General features: G+C 38.1%; 1 protein-coding gene across 2 annotated transcripts in view; it reads right to left on the bottom strand.

Moving 5' to 3' along the window:
* Positions 1-3,680: 3,680 nt before the first annotated feature.
* Positions 3,681-22,354, bottom strand: part of ST8SIA4 (ST8 alpha-N-acetyl-neuraminide alpha-2,8-sialyltransferase 4) — a 58,956-nt gene continuing 40,282 nt past the window's right edge. For both annotated transcript variants that reach the window (XM_036403066.2, XM_036403065.2), the window contains one exon: positions 3,681-8,474. In XM_036403066.2, coding sequence (XP_036258959.1) covers positions 8,171-8,474 — 304 coding nt within the window. In that variant the 3' untranslated portion in view covers positions 3,681-8,170. The remainder of the gene's footprint in view (positions 8,475-22,354) is intronic.

Genomic DNA, 22,354 nt, shown 5'->3' on the forward strand with positions numbered 1-22,354 from the left:
ACTTATTAGCAAAAGCAAATTTGATGTAAATAGGCAGAAAAGAGAGTTGGATGGCAAGGCTCACTCTTTTTCTTTCTACATAGATGAAACATACAGAGGAAAATCAAGTCAGAAGCACCGAAAGATGAACCATGGAAATATCCGTGTTGGCTTCTGATCTTGCAGCTGTTTGCTCGAAAACAATAGAAGAGCACTGAGACTCAAACAACAACTCCTTCTTGTTCCTTTTTGTCATTTTATGTTTCTCATTGCACTTCCCTTGGAATACATTTTAGTTTCCAGGAAAGAAGTATTCTTTTTGTTTGGGACCAAAGCCTCTGCAAGGGGAAACAGAATAAACTTGAACACAGAAGTTCCATCTCAGTATGAGGAATAGCTTTAACTTTGAGTTAGATAGAGGATTGGAATGAACTGCACAGAGAGGCTGCAGAGGATCCATCTCTGGAAATATTCCGAAGTCACCTGATCGTTGGGTGAACTTGTTCTGGCAATGGGGTTGGACTAAAGGATCTTCAGAGGTCTCCTTCCAACCAGTTGTTCAGTGCTACTCTGGTGATCAGCTACGTGTGCAGTTGGCTAGCTCTGTTACCACCTGGACAACTTAACCAGAAGTGGAAATTACCTGCTTTTTCATTACTCCTTCTGGGAGGACTCCTCTGAAAAGCAGTTTTTCATCTTACCAATCATGTTCCTTAAGGCAGCACTTGAATCTCATCAAAAAGCTTTAACGTTTTGCAGTAAAAAAAGGGTGAAAATGTCTCATTGATTTATGCCTTTATTTGGGGATATAAGGAACAAGCAGGAGATAAGGCATAAAATGAATACAGAAAGGAGAGGTTCATGAAGCCACTTGCAGAAGTGGCAGAAGAAAGTAGGGCTGAACAGTGCCAGTGTAAGCAGGTCTTCATTACAGCGCAGTAATTTTCCATGAATGCAATTACTTACTATCAATTATACGTGGGGGCCGGAGAACTGGTAAAGGGAAAGCCTGCTGCCTTCCCCTGGAGGGCCAACACCTGAGCCACAACCCTTTGGTTAGGGAGAGCAAGAAAATTGCCCCCAGAGTCCTTTGCAGTTGTATGGTGATTTCTTCTACCCCACTGGCACTTCCCCCCACTCCACCCCTGTGCCCTCATCCCATTGGCCCTGGTATTCTGTCCCACCCCCTGAGATCCCTATATAAACCCCTTCTTTCCCTGCTCTGAGTGGCTTTTTTGTCACTGGACTCTTCGAGGAAGAAGCTGAATAAAGGCTCTCCTTGGAACCCCACACACAGACCCCGTCTCTCCTTCTGTGTCGCCAAGATCACCGAAGAGCTGAATCACTTGATGTGAGCACAGACCTGCCTGTGCCCCCAAGGTGCCTTTTTCAAGACTCTTCTTTGGGAATGTTGTGGCACTCTGGACAACCACCCGCCATGACAATTATATGCTTGTATTTTTGCTGTAGTAAGCACCCAAAAGACCAATAAGAATGGATAGCAATTTAAAATAATCTAATTAATATTACAGAGCCTTAAGCGTAATTCGGGAAAATTTGGCCTCTTTTATGTCCACGTAATGAAAAAGAACACAGTCATAGGATTTTCAAAGACACATAAGCTCCAACAGCGTATGAAAACAGAAACTGCAATAACAGCATAGAAATATCCAACTCATTACAGAAAAAGTTGGGGATATTTTCTAGTATCTATAACCAGAATGGAGGTGTGTATTACCTTTTGCAACATGTCTGGTAAAGGTTTAGAAATCTGTTATTGTTTTAATCTGTTATTTGTAGGGATGGATTTCATAGGCTTTAAATATACTGTATTGTACTTGCAGTATTATCTATGATTTCTATGTTCCTTCATAATCACTGAGCAAATTTTTTTTCCATTTTTTCCACTTTATCTAAAGTGCATACAGAGTTTAAATCTAGATCTCACTGATCCAGTTTTGCTCTCCTGTGAATTGCTTCCAACATTTTATAATAGAGTCTATTAGTGGGGCATTTGGGCCGGGACCTCTCCTGCCTCGCTGATATCCAGTGCCTGGGGGCCCAGAGTCTGTGTCCAGACTGAGGGCAGTGTTTTTTCCATTTTCAAGCACACACAGGAGTGAAGCTGAGGACATATTCTCATGACACCCAGAGGACACCAACATAGCTGGTCACTCACGCTGGCACTGCACAATACCCCACAGCTCCCTGCTCTTCCTCCTGGGCTGGCAGGCAGAAGGTCCCAAGTGCAACACGCCGGGAACACTCTCCAGGCTCATGAACATACGCATGTTCATGGGGACACCTCTGCTTGCCTGGCGCCCCTGCCCCAATCCCAGACCCCCTCATCACACCCATGTGTCCTCAGCCTGCTGGCTGGTCCAGATGGAAGCTGGCTGGTGATGGCTACATGCACCCTATCAACACCAGGTTTAGGGAGAACACAGATATTTCATCTCAGCAGCTGGCACCACACAGATAGAATGTGACCTGTGGTTCTATTGCAGCAACCAGCGGTGATCATTTGCCTCACTCATGCAGAGCCTGCCAAGCAGCTGGTTTTGTTAACACCCAGCATTCCCTTCCCCCTAAAGGAGGTTAGTCAACACTACTTGCTACAGTGCTGACACTGAATCACAGAACCATTAAGGTTGGAAAAGATGTCTAAAATCACTGAGGAAAACTGTTAACTCAGCACTGCCAAATCCACCACTACAGCACGTCCCTCAGGTCTGACTCCACCATATCCCTGGGCAGGCTGTTTAAATGCCTAACTACCTTTTCAGTGAAGAAATTTTCCCTAATATCCAATGCAAGCCCGCCTGGCATAAAGCCCTTCATTCCAGTAGTTGTAAAGAGTGACTGAGACTCCCACCACTCACTCCAGCAACTAACACCACAAGCCAGGGGAATCTACATCCCTCATCAGCACTCCAGCAGCTGGCACCCAATTCTCTCACAACAGTCCCCCACTATCTGGCACTGAGTCCTTCCAGCATGCACATACATAGGACAGACAGTGAGATGACACAGAGAAGGAGGTAAGAGAAGATTTAATGGACTTAAGATAGACTGGGCCAATCAGCCTTAGGAGTCTGCCAGACAAGCATACTGACCTGCCATGGTTTACAAGCGACTGGCCCCTTTTCTGTCTGTTCCTCTTTCTTTTCTTCCTCCCCTAAACACTGCCCAATTTATAAAGACCGATCAACTCCCCTCCAACATTCTGAACCCCCAGGACTGCATTCTTATCAGTAGCAAAGTACCATTTGCCCACAGTTTATTGATAGCTGTTCAGTGTGACTGATGAGGTTGGCTTCTTCTTGTTGTCTCCATTATGATTTCCTGTCAGGTTTGGGTCTCCACATACTTTGGTTCCCCCTTCTCCTTAGAATCCCATTTGACAAGGTCCTTGATCAGAAAATCATACTGGAATAAAAAATCCTACACTTGACCCTTACAATTTTGTGTGACTCATCAGTTTTAGTTCTTATCTCTGCCTCCCTTATTGGTCAGACAAGTTTGTGTCTCTCTGTTCCTTTTTATGGCTTCCTTCTTTTCTTAATATCCCCTTTTGTGTTGAGAAAGTCCCTGATCAGACACCTGAAGGAGCAGACATTCTTCTTCCATAGATTCTTACAATTAGCACAAGATTGATTAAATTACCATAACTGTGTAACAAAGAAATATGGAACAGAATATAGCAGAAAACATGAAAGGAACTTTTTTATTTTTCAGTTATACAAATAAAAAACAATCCCCATAGCTATACTTGAAATAAGAAATAACAGTGTCAAACATGGCAATTCTGAAAGAATATGTATCAATACTTTAAACCACAAAAATTTTATGACATACACTCAGTAGCAATAGTACTCTCCTTTATCTACATTTATAACAATTGTGCTTTTCCTTGCACAAAGTAACAGTGCTCTTAAAAATAAATAATGTGCAATTTCAGAGTTCTATCCCGAAATATGCTAATCTAGATCCCCATGTAAATCCTGGACATGTCTCTCCCAGGAAAGTCACTGCAAAGAGTGCTTAGCACTTTGCTAGATCAATCACTTAAAAAGGTACTGAACCTGCACCTGTTTTTCTTCAAATTGCAATTAGAGAAAAAGTACTGACCTCAAACATGTTGCTTATATTGTCTAACAAAAGAATGATAGTCATTACTACACATCAGACTCAGATTTGAAAGGTTCAGTAGATCTTATATCGGGAGAGTGGCTCAGAGCTGTGGAAGAGAACTGTCCCAAAGCTGGAAAGTTAACAATCAAACACTTATCTATTATTTGTATGAAATATGAAGGACTGTCACAGAAACATTAACATGTATCTTAACAAACAATTTACAATCAATTTATCTGAATGAAATCAAGTTGTTTAATGCAAACCTGCCATAACCTTTGGAAAAACAGATGCAGTCTGCTGTTTTGATTTAATTTCCAGTTCTTATTTTTAATGTACATTTAGGAACTACAGCAGGAAACTGATATAGCTGATGAGAGGATAAATTTGAGGAACACTCTGAACCCAACTGATTGGCATTTCAGTTGTTCCTCACCAGGGCAGATACATGAGGGATCTTTCTTTTTATCCTACTACTTTGTTTTAATTATTGATAGTATTGGATTATAAAAGTGGTTAATTATAATATAAATTGATTATCTGCTCCGCGCTGATGGCAGCAGAGGTGTGAATATAGATAAAACAACATAAATCACCCAAGGCAGCAATGAAGGCTTAAGCTGTTGACTGCTAACCAGTAAAGGACTGCAAAGTGAAATCCATTCCACCTCAAAGTCTCTAAAGAGCAGTTAAGACTTTGCTGCAATGTCCTGGGTCACCTTTAGGGAAGTAATCTGTTTTTCCATTTAGCTTCTGGGGTGCCTTAACAGAAATGCTCCAAGACCCCAGGAAATATAAGGGAAAGATAAGAAGGGTGTCTGCAATGAATCCATTGCTACAGCTTCCCAGCTGTAGAATGTAAACAACAAGGAAAGTCCTGGGCATGTCTCACCTCAGGTCACCTTAGACTAAACAGTAACTGGTGGTCACAAACCATCTCAAAACAATTTGTTTTTGAAACATCAAACCACACACCAAAGAGCCATCCAGAATCTTTGGGCTCCACATGGACACAGGTCTTATACAAAAACAAGCGTAAAATGACCCCTAGTTTTTGTAAAAACCAACACAGTCAGACGACAACTACCTCAGAGAATAGTTTGAGACCCACCCCTCAGTCATCACACCTCAGCTCAGGATAAAGTGAGGCAGGTGAGAGAAGAGGTGTACTGGTGTGGAGTCCCATGGTTTTGGAAAGGAGACACACCTAGGTGCTGGTTTAAAGGGAGAGTGCTGTGAGAAGGATGAGTGTGGATGACAGCTGAGTGCCCTGAGCTTATGGCTCACAGTGTACAAGAGTGTAGTACTGAAGGTAGAAAGCCTGCAGAACATGAGGTTAAGGCCCAGTTTTGAGGAGGTATGGGAAAACTCTCTTGTCTTTGAAGCAGGTACTACTGTCATGTCTTGTGCCAAACCAAGTCAGAGAAATTTAGTGATAGGGTAAAAATCTGGACTGCATGGCTTTCGTACTAAAGTTAGCTTCACTTGCAGAAAATCAAATGTGATGCATGCAAAACCAAGGCTTAGGCCAAGGTTTAATTTCTCTGCTGACTTTTAAATGCAAATTCTCTCACCTATCTTTCTATTTACATGATACTCTTTTCATGTATTCATTTGCACAAGCATTTTTTTTTACTGCCAAGGAATGCGAGAGTACCCATTTTGCTGTCATAATGGGTACACATAATCAATTGGCATACTCAAACCTTCCACAGGTGAACAAAATTACCTGTCAGTTAATATTTTAGACTACTTGAGCATGAGGTTTGTCAATGGCCTGACACTAGAGAGAAGAAAAGACACTCCCAGAAGATAAAGTTGAGCAGATGTTTCTCTGAGCCTCTGAGAGACTAGCAATCTGTGAATTCTTTATTTCAATAGCAATTTTGTCAATGTATATGAAATATGCTTTAGAAGATCAACAGTAGCAAAACCTTAACAGCAAGAACAAGAATATGCTTACCTTAACTGAAGAAATAACCATGTATCAAAATGAAGGTGTACATAGTGAACAAATAGCACCCTCTGGTTTATAAACATCAAATTAAACACATTCCAGTCTGCATGGCTGTTTACTTCCTCATGATGCCTTGGTTTCAGTGAGTTTCATGTTAGGACCACTTATTGCACATTAGCATGTGGCCAGAGTAAACTGTCCTAAGTACAAGAGTCTGGTGAATAGGGAAAGATGTTACTGTATCTTATATATAACAAAACTGACTTTCTACTTCCTGTAATATTTGACTGCAAGGCACTGATTTAGCTACCAATAATCCCAGATCTCCAATCATGCATAAATACATGAACTTAAGAAAATGGGTAATAAAGAGCATTTTCAGCTAATAAATGTCTGTGAGATTGGTAAAACATATAAAATTGCTCAAACTAATTAAAAATTCAGTAGATATGCTGAATATCATATTTGGAGATCAGGACCTAATGTAGCTCTGAAAATATAACAAGAAAATATCCATACATTATACCTGCATTCCTACTCCTTAACCAAGCATAACAGGAAAGATATGAAACCATAATGTTACCTATGTATGTGCTCCTTTAGCACTAAAATACATGATAGGATAACAAGTTTTGTTTCTTAATGTATGCCATACTGACACTACACCCTCTCCTATACTCCTGTAATTTCTTGTTTTCTTTTTTTGGAAAGAAGGAAGTGAAAGAACTCTTGTGATTTTGGATAAACAAGACTGATGATCAAAAAACCAGCTGTGAGATAATGTGCTATTTCAGTCAGTTACACATCAGAACATCTAAATTATACAAGAGGTATATTAAATAAAGAGATCATTTAATAGCATTAGAAGTTTAAAAGAACTGTATGATCTACATCTTTTCCCATTAATTGGATAGGTGGGTTTTTTTCCCTTTAGTTCCACTGTCACCTGAGTTTCTTTAGACTTTTTCCTTCCACCAAGAATAAAACTATATACATACATATATGTATATATATATATATACACACACATATATATATACATATATATATACTCACACACACATATGTATTTGAATACATCAAATAATTTCTTTACTCCTGCAGTTTTTCTGAAGAATTCTATATGTGAAGTCTATAAAAGACTTTTGATTTGAGATGGTTAAAAAATATAAATAACAAAGAATATGTTCCTTTAAGCAGCAAAGAAACATAAATCCACACAATTTCTCCAAGATAAGGGAAAAATGTGTATAAAAGTAATCTTTGGCACTGAAAACAAGGGTACCCTCTTGAATGTCTTCAAATCTGTACAGGAGAGAAAAACTTATAAGTCAGATCAAAATGGCATCTGTGTGGTTTCATATAATGGGTACTGACAACAGTATCTAGAAAAACAATTGGGATGTTGAGGACTGTGTGACAGCAGGATGCAACACAATAACACTTGGTAAAATATTTGATGTTCCACTCCACCCTCCTATGCTTACAAATCTTTATTCCTTAAGACAATTCCATAAGATAAAAAATGTAATTACTCATAACATCCTTGAAATCTGGTAAGGGCTCCAAAACTTAAAAGCAACAAAAGCCAACCAACCGCAATAAAAACAGCAACAAAAGCTGAGGTTATAATACAATATCAGAAACAGTTCTCTGATTGAAGGCATTTACTGATTTTTTTGATCTTACAGACTTCACTTTCTCTGATCAAATCCATCATGATATTTTCTGCCGAAGCCTGATTTATTTACTCAAGTAAATATTCCATCACTGGGTATTCTTGTGTGGGCTGTCTGACCACAGCTGCAAATTGGCAGGCTCTTTTTCTTCTTTAATTCATGATGAATGTGTCACTGCATCCTGTAAACACTACTGAGCATACATTCAAGCTTTCTTTTTAGTGAAAGTGGCACTTGAACCCTTGCAGTCAGGATAGCTTAGTTATATATAGCACTTTACAGGTATAATAGCTGGTTATGTACTTCTGATATAACATGTTCTTCCAATGACTTAGTGAGTATCGAAACAAATCCCCACTGTGGTCCCATTGCCATTTCACATGATCTTTATGATCTTTATGATGAGGTGTGTATTCTGTATTTATTGTACAATACTAGTGCTATATTGCTGTATGCATTTCCCTGTTGTCAATTTAAGTGCTCCTCTATTATGTAACACATACAATGTTTTAAACTCTAATGGCATCCTATGAGGACTGGCATTAGAAAAGTACCGATACTTCAGATCATCATAGTAGTGATACTTGACTGGTTTTCCAAGCAAATCCTTTGGGAATGGCCAAAATCCATACAGGTGAATTTCATCACAAAATCTGGTGGCAAGTGTATACATGAGAAGACCAGTGCTGGGTCGTTTAATGTGCACCTTGTTTGTCAGCCAATAGCTGGAAAGAAAGAAAAAGTGCATTAACAAACTCATACAACTTCACGTGAATAAATTCTGTGAACTTATTTTATCTACTATGCGTTCATTTTACACTATGAAAAGGTGAAAGTCTCCTTTTCTCTAAACTGAGATCATAATGACACTGTTCTGGTGCACCTTTATTCCTCCTAGAGGTAAAGGGAAACCTTAGCACAGTGCTGGAAAAAACCTGGCCAACTAAGAGACTTAGTTCAGGCTTTAATTCCAACACAACATCATGTCTGCAGAAGCTAGAAGACTGTAGTTAACCTCCTCAGCTGGATCAGGGAACAGTCTCTTGCTATAAAAAATCTGACCTGTTGTGGTATCCAGTTCATGTGATCAAGTGAGCCCTATGTTGAATATTTGATTGGTCTGGTGGTCACTTCATAGATTGCTTATCTAAATATAAAGCAAATGGAAATGATACACCTAAGTTAAGAATGTAACTTTCAGACGTCAGTAAAAGAGAAGCTCGGTTTACTTCCTTGTGATTAAACACATAAAACTACCTGTTGTTAAAGGCAGTCTCCAGATAAGCAAAACCTTAATGCTACTGATTTTTAAAAGGCTTTGTTTTGTACTCAAACATTCAGTGGTCTAACTGAGGCTACAGGACAGTTTTCCTGAGCCAGTACCAAGAAGTCTGCTTATGGCTTTAAAAGCACCAGAGAGTTTTCAAAGACACAAATGGAAACATAGCTGGATTCCAGCACATAGCTCATGTTAGTACCCTCAAAGTCTGTCACCAACACTGTTCTACATCTCTAACCTTTAAAATTAGAACGTCATCAAAATAGTGCCAGCTATTGCTGGCAAGACACTTCTCCCAGGTCTGATTCAATAGAAAGTACACTAGAACTTAATGAAAATGAAAAAGGTCACTTAGATTCTTAAACCTGGTCATTCTTTTAACTTGGACAAACAGCAAAGCACACAGCTGTACTGACTGGACTGTGGAATTGTGTGACTGCAAGTAAGGGAAGTAAGTATGACTTAGCATTACCACACAAATGTAAAACATTGCAGTGTGGCACTGTACTCTTAGTTATAGACTGTGAATTGCTGTGAATCTACCACAGTCTAGGAAAAAGATCAAGTGAGAAAAGCCTCACCAGACCAGAGTTAGCCTTGTTTTAAATGGGATTTCAATAAGGCTGAAACTTAAAATTATACATCCAGAGTGCTATAAAGGCACTAATGATGTAGTAGAAGGAATGTCCCACCTCCTCCAGTATGAGACAGGACAGCAAAACTATGCCTTTAATCAAAGCTTAAAGTATGTTAAAAGCAACAGTTAATATGCAACATTTAAATTAACCATCCCATTGAAACTGGCCTTTTCAGTTTCATTCTTTGCCAAAACCATAGCTTTGAATCATAGATAGGTACGCATGTGAAAGCTAATTTGGCATTTTTGGTGGGTTCTTTGATTTTCTTTGTTCTGTTGCTGTTGGCTTTTTAAAAATTTGGTTTGTTTGTTTGCATTATACTGAAGTTTAGTTTTTGAAAGCTGAAGGACCCTGCAAGCAGAAAACAGTTCTGAGCTGAGTAACTGCTTCTCCAAAGACACCATAGGGAGAATTTCACTTGGCTGTAAAAACAGGACAGTCAAAAGCATATTTAAGGGGTGAATGCAATTGGGAATGGGTACATCTACAAATGACACATGCATATATAATTTTTTATTGTCTTCATAAACGCCATTTTTTAGACATAACATGCTAAGCAGTTTTCTAATAAACTCTAATAAACTGCAACTCTAAGACAAAAGAAATGAGAGACTCCATTCTAGAAAATAAATGTTTATTTATGGAAAAGTTGCTGGAGAAAGAAATCGGAACACTTTTAGCACTTCACAGTGCTAAAATAGTTGTTTTAGCATGAGGTATCAAGAAAATGAGTAGTGGTGCACTGTGTGGCCAGTTACAGACTTCATAGTGATGACTGTTTTTTCACATGGTGAGATCCAGTGCTAAAAGTAGCTGTCTCTTGAGAAGTTGGTACTTTAGTCTCGTGCAATCATCCATCTAACATTAGTGTTTCTAGCCAAAGAGCAGTCAAAACTGATGCATCTGGTACTACAGGGTACCACTATCATTCCAGCTGAATTTCAATCTTCCAGGAATAGGATGCTCATAGCAGAAAATTCAATTAGTAAGCAGGTAAATATGAAAAGGGCACTATATCTTAAGCATTTCTGTGCAGAAATAAGTATGTAATGAAGGAATAAGACGCAATGAAGACCCTCTTAGAATTTAAGAGTATAAAAACATATATTCTCTTCTGTTTCTTATATTCAGGTATTATACAAATCAGAAGTGTAACTATTTGGTATTTCTTAAAATCAAAAAGATACCCATAATCTCTCTTTATATATATTGAAAATATAGTCCTTGATGTAATTGCTATAACAATTTTGTAACTTGGGATCAATTATACTTCAGATTAAAAAAAAAAAAAAGCAATGCAACACATGAAACAGTTGGAGGCACTCAATGCTCTAGGCTGATGCTTCCTAAAGATCATTTATCTCTGCAAATTCCTGGCTCCCCATCTACTTGAATGAATAGAATTATCAAGTGGTGACACAAATCTCAAGTAGTCTTTTTGATCTGAAAGATATGTGCCAACTTTTCAGTCGCTCAGGTACCTATTCTAATCTCTGAGTTAAGGCTGATTAGGGGTGATCGAAGTTATAGATGCTTTAAGCAATAAGCATCTTTGTACCTGTTTTTAGTTTCTGGAGTTTTATTATTGCTTTAGTTCAAAGCATACATATACTCTCCCCATAAACTTTTCTGGGATGCACTCATTTTCTGTTTAACTAAGATTACATCATGAAGGAAGCAACTAACTATAGAATTGAATGAGAATTTCTCTTGTTTCTCATATCTCTAGATTTTCAGCTATGACCAATTCCTGATTTTCCAGCTGGATACAGCATCAACTTAACTGACAGGACTAGGTGGATCTCACCATGTGAAAAAACAGTCATCACTATGAAGTCTGTAACTGGCCACACAGTGCACCACTACTCATTTTCTTGATACCTCATGCTAAAACAACTCTTTTGTGGGGCCTGAAGCCTGAATTTATTGAAGATTAGTGAATGTGCCAATGCATAAACACTCTTTACTCCTATAATTCCTGTGACTTGAAGTTGAGTAGTTTGAATTTAAAGAGATCTCACTTCAAATTACTTTAAAATATATGGTTGATGGTAATGTAGTAAAGACACTGGCAAGATACCATGAATTTCAATTTATGCTCAAAAGTTAAAAGTAATCTCTAGGGTAAGTGAAAAACAGCACAAATATAGAGTATGTTGAACTGTCTGCAATGAAAGGAAGGTCAGATCTGTACTTAGGTCCATGTACTTGCATTTTATAAAATTGCTGTTAATAAATACCATGTTTGCAACAGGTAACTAAAAAGTCCCATAATAGACTGCAACAGTAAGGGTCACCCTGATGACAGCAGGGGACTACTAAAAATGCCTCTTCCATGAAAAGAAAGGGTATTTGAGCAGGTACTGGTTCCTGTAAAAAGTCCTTGTGCTCCTACTATCATTCTGTCTATTTTCACCTCAGCTCCTCATCCCAAATCTAAGCGTCTTTGCCTTCAAAACTTCTTACCCACGTCAGACATATTAGGTAGTGAGTCATGGCCACACATCCAAGAACACTTTCACACAGTCTAATATGGATCTCTCTTCTACAATCCATTCTTTTACAGAGCATACACTTTTCAAATAGATTTCACATGATTTTAAAATCTGAACAATGATCTCTTGCATGTATCACTGTATTTTACATTAAAAAATGAAAATAATCAGACATTTTTGGTATTTCTGTTAGTACCAGAAATAAATACTGTCAATAATGGATTTCTGCCAGCATTATATTTCAGATGAAAAAAATACTTTTTGATGCTTTAAACATGCATGTTTTTTCCTTCCTTTTTATTACTAGCTTAATGAAACATAGTTCCTATATGCAGTTCCACACCATAAATAAAATACATGTCTTACAATTCTGTATGTTAAAATGTATTTTTTGTCACAGATCCTTATTTGTCTCCACTAAGATACTACAAATAGACATTAGAATTATATAAAGAATTGATTTTTTTATATTGAGGCATTGGTACAAAACCTAAACTTCTCAGTAATAATGACTTTTAGAAGTATCATGACATTATTTGTATTGGAAGGAATGTCAGCAGACCTCTGACAGATCTCAGTCCAATGTCTTTCTCCAAGGAGGGCTCCTCAGCCACGGCTGGCTGGACCTGTGCTCCAGCTGAAAGAGATGGTCTGAAGTTTCCCTCATTTTTGCCTCACAACTCTCGCAAGAACAGAGACTGGGACCACTGAAGACCCTATTCAGAATTCTGGCCTGGTTGAGGTGGATGCCTTGCCAAGTGATTGATTGCAGCTGTGTTTACAGTGCCACCATGGTTTACTGCTTCTAGCAGGGCCTGCCAAGGAGCTTGCGCCTGTTTCATGACCATGACCCATCAACTTCCCCACCTCTTGGCCAAATGACTTTCAGGGGTAACTTTGGTGGTCCCTCAGAGAAAACCCTTCATCTGCTTCACTACCACTGTGATGGATGGAGATTGAAGCCCCCTCCCAAGGACTCCTGTAATCCTAACACAGTGAGGGGGTGGTGCTGGCCTAAGCGAAGTGAGCCCAGATGTGTTCTCTGGACCAAGAAAACAATGGGTCTCGCTCACTGCTGAGAACATGGACTGTCTGTACCTGTTCTCAATACCTGTTCCCCCTCAGCAATTTCAATAGACTTATTCTTTATTGTATCTGTTCCCCCACGGTGATTTCAAGATCTGTTTCCCCCGTCGGCAAAAGACTATGACAGATCCCTGAGTTAACCAGGACTTTGAGTTTCTCACTGATGTGACAATTCTCCCTGTGTCCAAACCATCAAGGATTTTGTCCCTGCGTTGGTAGCTATACCCATTCCCCTCTCTCTCTCCCTGTCTCTCATTCTCTCTCTCTCTCTCTCACCTCCTTTCTTCCTTTCTAAATCCCTCTATCGCATTTGCTGTGGGCATTCAATAAAAAGTGTATTGTCTTGATTAATATTGAAATGCCCTCCGTGTTGTTTCTCCACTCTGAGATCAATTAACAAACCATCACGACCCCTGCTTGGACTAGCGTATCATGACACCAGCCCAACCACCTCTAAACAGCTCACTGTTTGGCTTGCTTCAGTTGGCAAATACTTTTTGTGCTTTAAGGGGGCTTAAAGGTGCTTGAGTGGGAAACTCTGTCTACATTTTAAAAAAAGCAATGAAAAAAGTGAAAGTCTGCCCTGGTGAATATGAGATAAATAAATTATTTACAACTGTAAGCACTATTAAAAGATCACTTTGACCCATTTGAGTTCATGGAACTTCAATATTTTGGCCTTTAAAAATACTAAACCTCTTTCTACCAGATCAAAATACCACCTATAGTTAAATATACAGTGAAATCCACCAGACTTTCACCTATATCTAGCAAGATATCCTCATATTTATGAAAATGGTATGTTCTACTATCACCATGACTGCTGGAGGAATGTCAATTGAATAGCATGTTACTACCTGACAATGACTTCTTGCAGCTATTGACAAAAATTAAATAAAAATAAACACATAAACCCACAGACATCTGTTTTAAAAATAGTTAATATTAAAATTATGTTCTGAGGAGACTCTATTACAATGACTAATACATGAAACAATTGATTCCAATCATCATTACATTATATGAATGGAAATATATATGGGGAATTCAAATTACAATTGTTTATCCTGTTACTGTGGAATAGATGACTTGTGACTAAAAACATGAGATGTGCTTTCTCATGGCTGTACTCAGAGTGAAGTGTTGTCTCAGACACAGAAAATCAGATATGATGGGTTACACTCAAATACCAGGTAATTTAGTGTACTTAGCATTTTAATTTGTCTTATTTACAAATTCCATAAGATGTCATAGCACAAAGAGATTCAGAATCTGGTTGTTTATATTTCAATGGATTTTGAATTCCTTGTTCTGGACAGGGATGAATCTGAGGAAACATATATGCTTAAACTCTGAATAGTTCAAAAGATTATATACTGAGCTCTGTTTCTTGAGATATCCAAGCTGATCTCCAAGCAAACCTACTTAACATACCTGGCTGTCACTGAAATTCTGTTCCTTTTACAGACAGAGAGAATATTTTTAAAAAGAGCTTTCTGAGAAATCATATATGGTACTTGTGAAGTTAAAATATTAACATCAATAGGAAGCTAGGGGAAAAAAGATTTTGAAAGATGACAAAACATTTCAGTGTTACTCAAGATTGTCTATTTGAGAGGCTAGAGGATGTATATTGTCTTGATTACACTTCCTCAAAAAATACTTCAGAACAGGACAAGACACAGAGTAAAGCAACATATGCTATTAGAAGAATAAAGTAACTTCTGTATGAGGAGAGAATAGCTGGAAAAAGAGACAATTAAATGGGAAGATGCAAAACACTCCAAAATTATGAGGTGGTAAAGGTGGCAAATAGGAATTTAATTACTACTTTAACACAAGGACTGTAACATAAAAAATAACCAACTCAGTAACGACACTTATTAGGTCTGAAATAAGGCGTGAAATAAACAGATGAAAGTACTTTTTACACAATAGAACACTGAACTGGGAATTCAAGGCAATAGGATGTTTGGATGCCATTGACCAACTGATTAAAAAACCCACAACTTGTCAATGTTCATAAACCCAATGGTGCAGATGAAACTCCTCAAAGGTTTGCTCAGCTGCTGGTGATGCATATATCACAGGGTAATTTTTCCTCTGTTTCTAACTTTTCTTCTATATTTCCGTGTTGATACCCGGCACTGGTAGGACTACCAGTGACTAGAAAGGGATCTCTTAAATAGCCACTTTTATGTTCTTGGACCCAACATCTGTTTTCTAAAGAAAGTGTTAGGGCATGTATCTTCCTCAAATTCAATGAACAAATTCTTTCCTTGTGCTTTCTTGTCTTCAGTGGGATTAATCACACCAATGACAGGAACAACTCTTCAATTTATCCTCTCAATTTAGCTGAATGTTTTAATTAAAAATGCACTATTTTTCTTTTTCTTACTGAGATGTGCTTTGTGCAGAATGCTGCACACAAGGAATCTAAAGTGTGAAAGAATTAAAGTGTGAACAACAACACAGAAAATGTGACAGCCAGCACAAAAGCACTGCTGAGTGCACAAGCTCTACTTGAAAGTTTTCAGTGTACAATATTTTCAAAGAGCATACATAGAAAAACTCTTTCATTAAAAGGAATAATGCACTTTATGAAGAGCTGAAACTCCATCAAAGCTCTACCAAAACATCAAGATTCTGTCCTGATCTACCTCTTTAGTAGTTAGAAATGTTAGAAACTGTTTTGAGCTGAATATATCACACTACAGGACAAGGGAAAGTAAAGGCTACTTATTTATATTTCTATGAAACTTGCCAAGAATATCCATCAATATGTTTTAAAAATTATTTAAGCCCTCAGGAATCCATTTAGATGAAAAAGAGACCTGAACCTTTGCCAGTAAATATGGTTAGTTTTCTACTGCATAGCGACTGAAATGTCTACCCTTGCTTCAGAGTCATGAAAGTCATCAACTGACACTAGCACAGTAGAAGCCTCTGCTAAGCAGTGTTGCTCACTCAACTCGCACACAAAATCATTTTCAAGTGTGAAACATAGCTTAATTTTAGAAGAACTCATCTATAAATAATTTGAGATTACAGTTGCACGAGATGTGCACACAGACCTACAGCAAAGGTGCAGGAAAACAGACCTAGAGTATATTTTACAGACTCAGAAAGCCAAGAGAGAAACTTCTGGAGAAAAGATTTTCCTTTCTGACAGATCAGCTTCTCACTGGAATATGATGGAAAGAGATAGATCTTCCAGTGAGGTGTTCCATGGCTATCTTATTTCTGTGACATACTTGGACAATAACATATGCCTACTGTGCAGATAATGGAGCAAAACACAGAATTCTATGAATTGGAGAATCACAGAATTGATTCAGTTGGGTGAGACATTTAAAGATCAATTAGTCCTCTCCCCCTGTTCTGGGCATGGACATACTTCACTAGACCAGGTTGCTCAAAGCTCCATCCAACCTGGCCTTCAGCAATTACAGTGATGCAACATCCACAACCTCCCTGAACAGCATGTTCCAGTGTCTTAACACCCTCATGATAAAACATTTCTGCCTTCTGTCTAATCCAAACTTACCTTCTTTTAGCTCAAAACCACTGTCCTTTGCGCTCTCTTGGAGAGATCAGTAAAAAGTCTCTCCCTCTCTAGCTTTCTTGTAGGCTCCCTTCAAGTACTGAAGGGCCACAGTTAGATGTCCCTGGAGTGTTCTCTTCTCCAGGCTCAGCAAGCCCATCTTTCTCGGTCCTTCCTCAGAGGAGGGATGCTCCAGCCCTATGATCATTTCTGTGTCCCTGCTCTGTACCCACTGCAGCAGGTCCCTGTCTTCTTTCTGTTGAAGACTCCAGAGCTAGATGCAAGGCTCCAGGTGGGGTTTCAGCAGAGCAAAATTGGACAGAATGAATTCCCTCGACTTGCTGGCCATGCTCCTTTTGAAGCAGCCAAAGATACAATTGGCTTTCTGGGCTGTGAGTGTATATTTCCAGCTCATATAAATATGAAGAAATGTTAATGTTTCCTTCAGGTTAAGAAATCCTAATCACTCAAAAAACATTTTCTAAAATCAATTTGTAGCCAGAAAATAGAATCCAACAGTGATAAACTTGCAGTGTTGCAACAATTTTTTCTTTTACTCCCCACATAGACATTATAAATTAATGAACTACCTTCATAATTATAAAATGAAAGTCAATGTGCCCGTGTGTAATTTCAAATCAACCTGGTTTTGATTAATACAGACTGAACACAGACTGTATTTTGATTAATACAGATTTATCAAGTAAACTACTTTTTGTTCCATATTTGTTAAAAACTGCTAGCACTTCTGTGCTTTTTAAAATTCCCTTTACAGTTCTAATAGTTTTAACAACTATTTATTATTTTGATCTTGTTCCATGGAACCATTTAAAAATATGGAAATATTAAGGACTAAGGTTTTAAAGGTTTTAAAACCTTAAAAATGTTGGAGAACATTTGAACAGTGTAACTGGTAGATGTAAAAATGGTGATCAAGAAGCATGCATGACTTTATGAGGATTTGAAATGTCAGGAGATGTTTTTAGATGGTACAGTAAAATCTAAGATGAACAGTCAAATCTAAGTGACATACAATATCTGTAGCAACATACAGTAGCAATGATAAAACAGAAAAGAGAGGGTATCTGATAAACTAGCAAACTAACTATTCATCAGGTTGAATAGCTAATCTAAGCAGCTATTTGCCATAATTTTATAGTCCTCCTCTCTCCTTTGTTTCATTCCTTCTGCATGAAACATCAGAAGATAAACTATTTACCCATGTCTGTAATTATAAAGCTCAGCTACAAAAGAAAAAAACTTGCCTGGAAAAGTTGTGTGGGATTGCCATTCTAGAAAGCACGCTGGGCTCAATTCTAAGAATAGAACCTAAGAAAATTCTAAGAAAGGAATACAACTATATTTTAAATAAATGGGGCTACAAATGGTTTCAGAGGGTGTCAGTGGCTTTTTTCTCTCTTGTATAGGTTGAAAATATTATTTCTTTTCTTCTCTAGAAAGGGTACTAGTATTAGTTTGGATTAACCAGAAACAATGAAGCAAAGGGATGATTCATATTGAGATTGAAGATGGCACAACAGTATCTTTTTCATCTTGAAAACCTAATTTTCTATTCAGTAAAATAGGATTACCTACCACCATTCCGCACACAGAAATTTATGAAAAGGTGGGAGAGATAAGCTTGAAAGTAGGAAAAAGTGGCAGGCAAAATCCCCCAAATGTGTAGTGTACAGAAAAGCTCCAGCATTTCCTAACAGCAACATGAGAAGACAGTCACAGGAAAGAGACATTTTCAGGTTTTAGGACATTTATAGCCTTAGCCTAAGCTTATTTTTTGACTCATGTTTGTGCTGGGTCTGTTTTAGAAGTGGACTCTTCCACTGAAGAAAAAGTTTGGCTGTGAGTGGTAACAATGGCTAGAAAGAATTACTTCACACTCCACTCATTTTCTAGGGCTCCTTTTTCACCTAGGTGTGGCACATGGTTGCTGTTCCCTACTAATGGAAAATTTTATGGACCTAGAGGTTGATCCAGAGCAGCTGTGATGGATGTAGCTGGTGGATTTCCTTGGCAGGGATTTTGCCTGTGGTATCAGGAAGGTTGTTATCAGCAGCCATCCTCAAGCTGAATGACAGTAACACAAGCCCACTCTGTGACCTCTTCTGGAGTTAAACTGAGAAATCTGAACCCAAGAGTATAACCCACCTGACCCACAGAGGCAATTCTAATAGGCAGAGATCAGGCAGGATGATAAATAAACAGACTATTTTCTATCGGCCTTATTCCCTTCCTGAAAGTACCCTTATTATACTCAGAGTAGCTATTCAAGCCTCAGAAGACTATTGAAGCAGTCCCTTGACAGGAAACCTTGATAATGGCTTAGGTCAGCAAAGCTAACAAGAAGTGAATTTGACCCATGTTTTGCACAGTAACTTGGTTATACAGAAGCAGTGCTGTTGGGTATGTAAAACCAAATGTTCATACTAATCTTGAACTTCTGTGGTTTGTCAAAATGTGTCCTGGTGTTCTGACTTTTTCTGGGAGTTGGTGAGGGCATAACAAAAATTACATTATATTCCATTAAAAATTACTACTAAAAATCTATCACCCACGCCAAAGATAGGCAAATGGAATGAAAGAGGAATTTGGTTTGTAAAAACAGTGCAACTGATGAGATAAAATTCTTCAGCTGTATTAGTGAAAGCTTGTCTGGGTAAGCCATGTCAAACTAAGAACATAGAAAAACCTTCGGTTGGAGCAAAGCTATTCAAAAAAAACAAATTCAGTTTAAGGATGGTAGACTAAAAAAGAACTATGCAACCTTAGTGCAAAGTTATAACAGTAATCTGTACCAGAGTGACAGGGGACATTGCTAAGTGCTTTGAAACAGGTAACATCGGACTAAATTCATAAAATATGGACTTCAAAAACTTACATTAATTTTTAATATTTTATGACATAAAATGAATAATATAAAGCATTAATTCTTCATATTTTATGAAGACATTAGAACAACTTATAACTGATTAGCATTTTTCCTATGAAAATTTGAACAGAATATTACTGAGGACTGTAATTAAAATTAGTAGCATGCCTTAATTCTAGCTTTCACCATTAGATCTAGTCTTTCCTAGTGAGTGAGTATCTGTTCTTATGCTAATGGACAATTAATATATTTCTGTAACAGAAAAAAATCCTATCTAATTTTCTCTCTTTTCAAAACAATGCAAATAGTTCTGAAAAGACTGTTCAGAAAAGACATACATGACCAGTCATGTTCAGAAGAAAAATCTAATTTATGAAGAATAGGAAAAAAATGCAGTGCCCACTATGCATAGTAGGGAATCAGGAAGATAATAATGGAAGGACCCACTCCATTGTTAAATTCTGCCTTTGATCACTTCAGAATAATTTATCCTTTGCCTAGAACATCCATTCCACATGTCTGTATTCCTTAAAGCCCATTTTCTAAAAAAAAAAATAATCACTTACATCACCTGTTAAATCTACCCTAAAACAAGAAAAAGCTTGGTAAGAAAAGTTGTTTTGAATTTCCATTCTGGGCCCAATCCAAACAAAACAGTTATAAATGTAGGCAAGAGAAAACAAGTCCACTTTAAGTAGGGCTACAAAAGAAAGATGATCCCAGGATGAGTACTCTGCCCTCATCTGAAAGCATTTCATTAATGGCACTGATACTGAAAGTAATGTTGATAAGTGCAGCCTATAAATTTTAGAATATGTTCAGGATGCTCTTTGCTCACTGGACTAGAAACAGTTTTAAACTGCTTTCAGCTTGTGCCAAACTGCCATTTTTACAGATGAAGTCAATAATGCCTAACACCAGGTCTGGATACAGTAAAACATGTTCATTGTTATGCTACTTGTTAGACATTGTGAAGTTCCTGAAGTTCTCTATATGTATAAATATATATGAAATATATTGAAGCTCGATATAACTTCAGTTATGCAGAACAAAATACGGTTTGTTTTGATTTAATAAAAAATAATTTAATAATTATAGTATTAGTTTAATTTAACTCAAGTCTCCTATTTAGAGATTATCACAGAAAATATGCATTACAGGACCTTAAATGTGATCAGTGAAATGAACCAGAAAAAATTAATCAGATATAAAAGCTACTGATTTTACTTTCTGTCTTGGAGCGGTTTATGATGATAGTCTATTCCACGATCCTCTGCTTTATGCCCAAAATTGATTGCTGTATCTTTAAGGCCCAGGACTGGGTATGTGCAGGGCTGGGGAGGGGGGAGCTTATGGGGGTTTTGGTGGGCAATTTCGAGGACTCACTGCACACATGGTTCCATGGCTCTGTGAGGTTTGGTTTTGCTGGCTAGCTCGGTTTTGTTGGTACAGGCAAAAGTTTTTCCCTTTCCTTGCTTGAAGAAGCTGTAGTAGAAATCTTTCATCTGCCTTGAGGTGAACTCAACAGCTGCAGGTCTGAGAACAGAGTGGGACTGGCGGGAGCAGGGCTGCCCTGTTCCAGCCTCAAGCCTCAGGGAGCCAAGGGAGAGAAAGCACACCAAGAGGCTCCAGACTAGGCTTTTAGCCTGCCATGACTGCTGTGTAGAGGTCAATACCACAGCCACCAGGTTTTTTCCTCCTGCTGAAACTCCTCGTGGAAGCTCCACTTCCCTCAGAATGAAAGCTGGTGCTACCTTAAACCATGTGTTGGGAAGAGGTATTTCTCCAATATTTTCCCCATTTTTCAGGCATTTTTGGGTTTTCGTTCCTCTGCGAGTGCGGGGCGGAATATGAGTTCTGATGGTTCAATGTTGTTTTTCTTCCTTGCATTGGAGGCATTTTGTTGTTAATAAACCACTGGTTTGTTTTTTTTTTTTTCACTTTCCTCTAGTATTAATTTTATACTGGTGCAGGGGCATTGTTGAAACTCTTTAGAGGAGACATTACAGTGTGTCCTCTCTGAAATTTGTCTCAGAAGTGAGACATCATCATAAGTCCCATGGTTCTCATTGAATTAACCAACTGATAGAGGCAGGCTTCGTATAAATAGAAGTATACTACTTCAGTAAATGGAGGAGGCAGAAGATACTCCTTTACCTCCAAAAGTTAGACAAAACCTTTGACCAGTCAAAAACATTCACTGAAGCATGCACAACCGTGTGTTGAAGAATGTGTTTGAACAGAAACAATTTGCTGCATCACAACTTATGTGGAACTCAAAGTGGCAGATTGCCTTACAAAATCCATTAAATACAAAACGCACACCTGAACAATACAGGAGTCCACACACCAAAGGACCTCTGTCTTTAAAGAATGAATGAATGCTCACTGTCCACATGCTATTAAATTCTAGCACATTGCAAACAATACCAACCAAAATGCCCGTTAAATAGCAATGGGATGTGACTGGAGTTCTGTCAAACCCATCAACTGGTTTCACAAGAACATGCAATATACAAAGGAAAAAATTGGTTTTAGTCACTTCTACAATCCATCACAAACAAATATGACACCTATGTGTAAGGCTTCAGATCCCATTACTGATTTTACAAGCAGTAATTTCCAAAGAGAAATTTCAAAAGTAAGAAGATTATTGGATGTTTTTACTCCCCAAAG

The sequence above is a fragment of the Molothrus ater genome (genome assembly GCF_012460135.2).
Source record: "Molothrus ater isolate BHLD 08-10-18 breed brown headed cowbird chromosome Z unlocalized genomic scaffold, BPBGC_Mater_1.1 matZ_random_MA35, whole genome shotgun sequence".
Classification (NCBI taxonomy): domain Eukaryota; kingdom Metazoa; phylum Chordata; class Aves; order Passeriformes; family Icteridae; genus Molothrus; species Molothrus ater.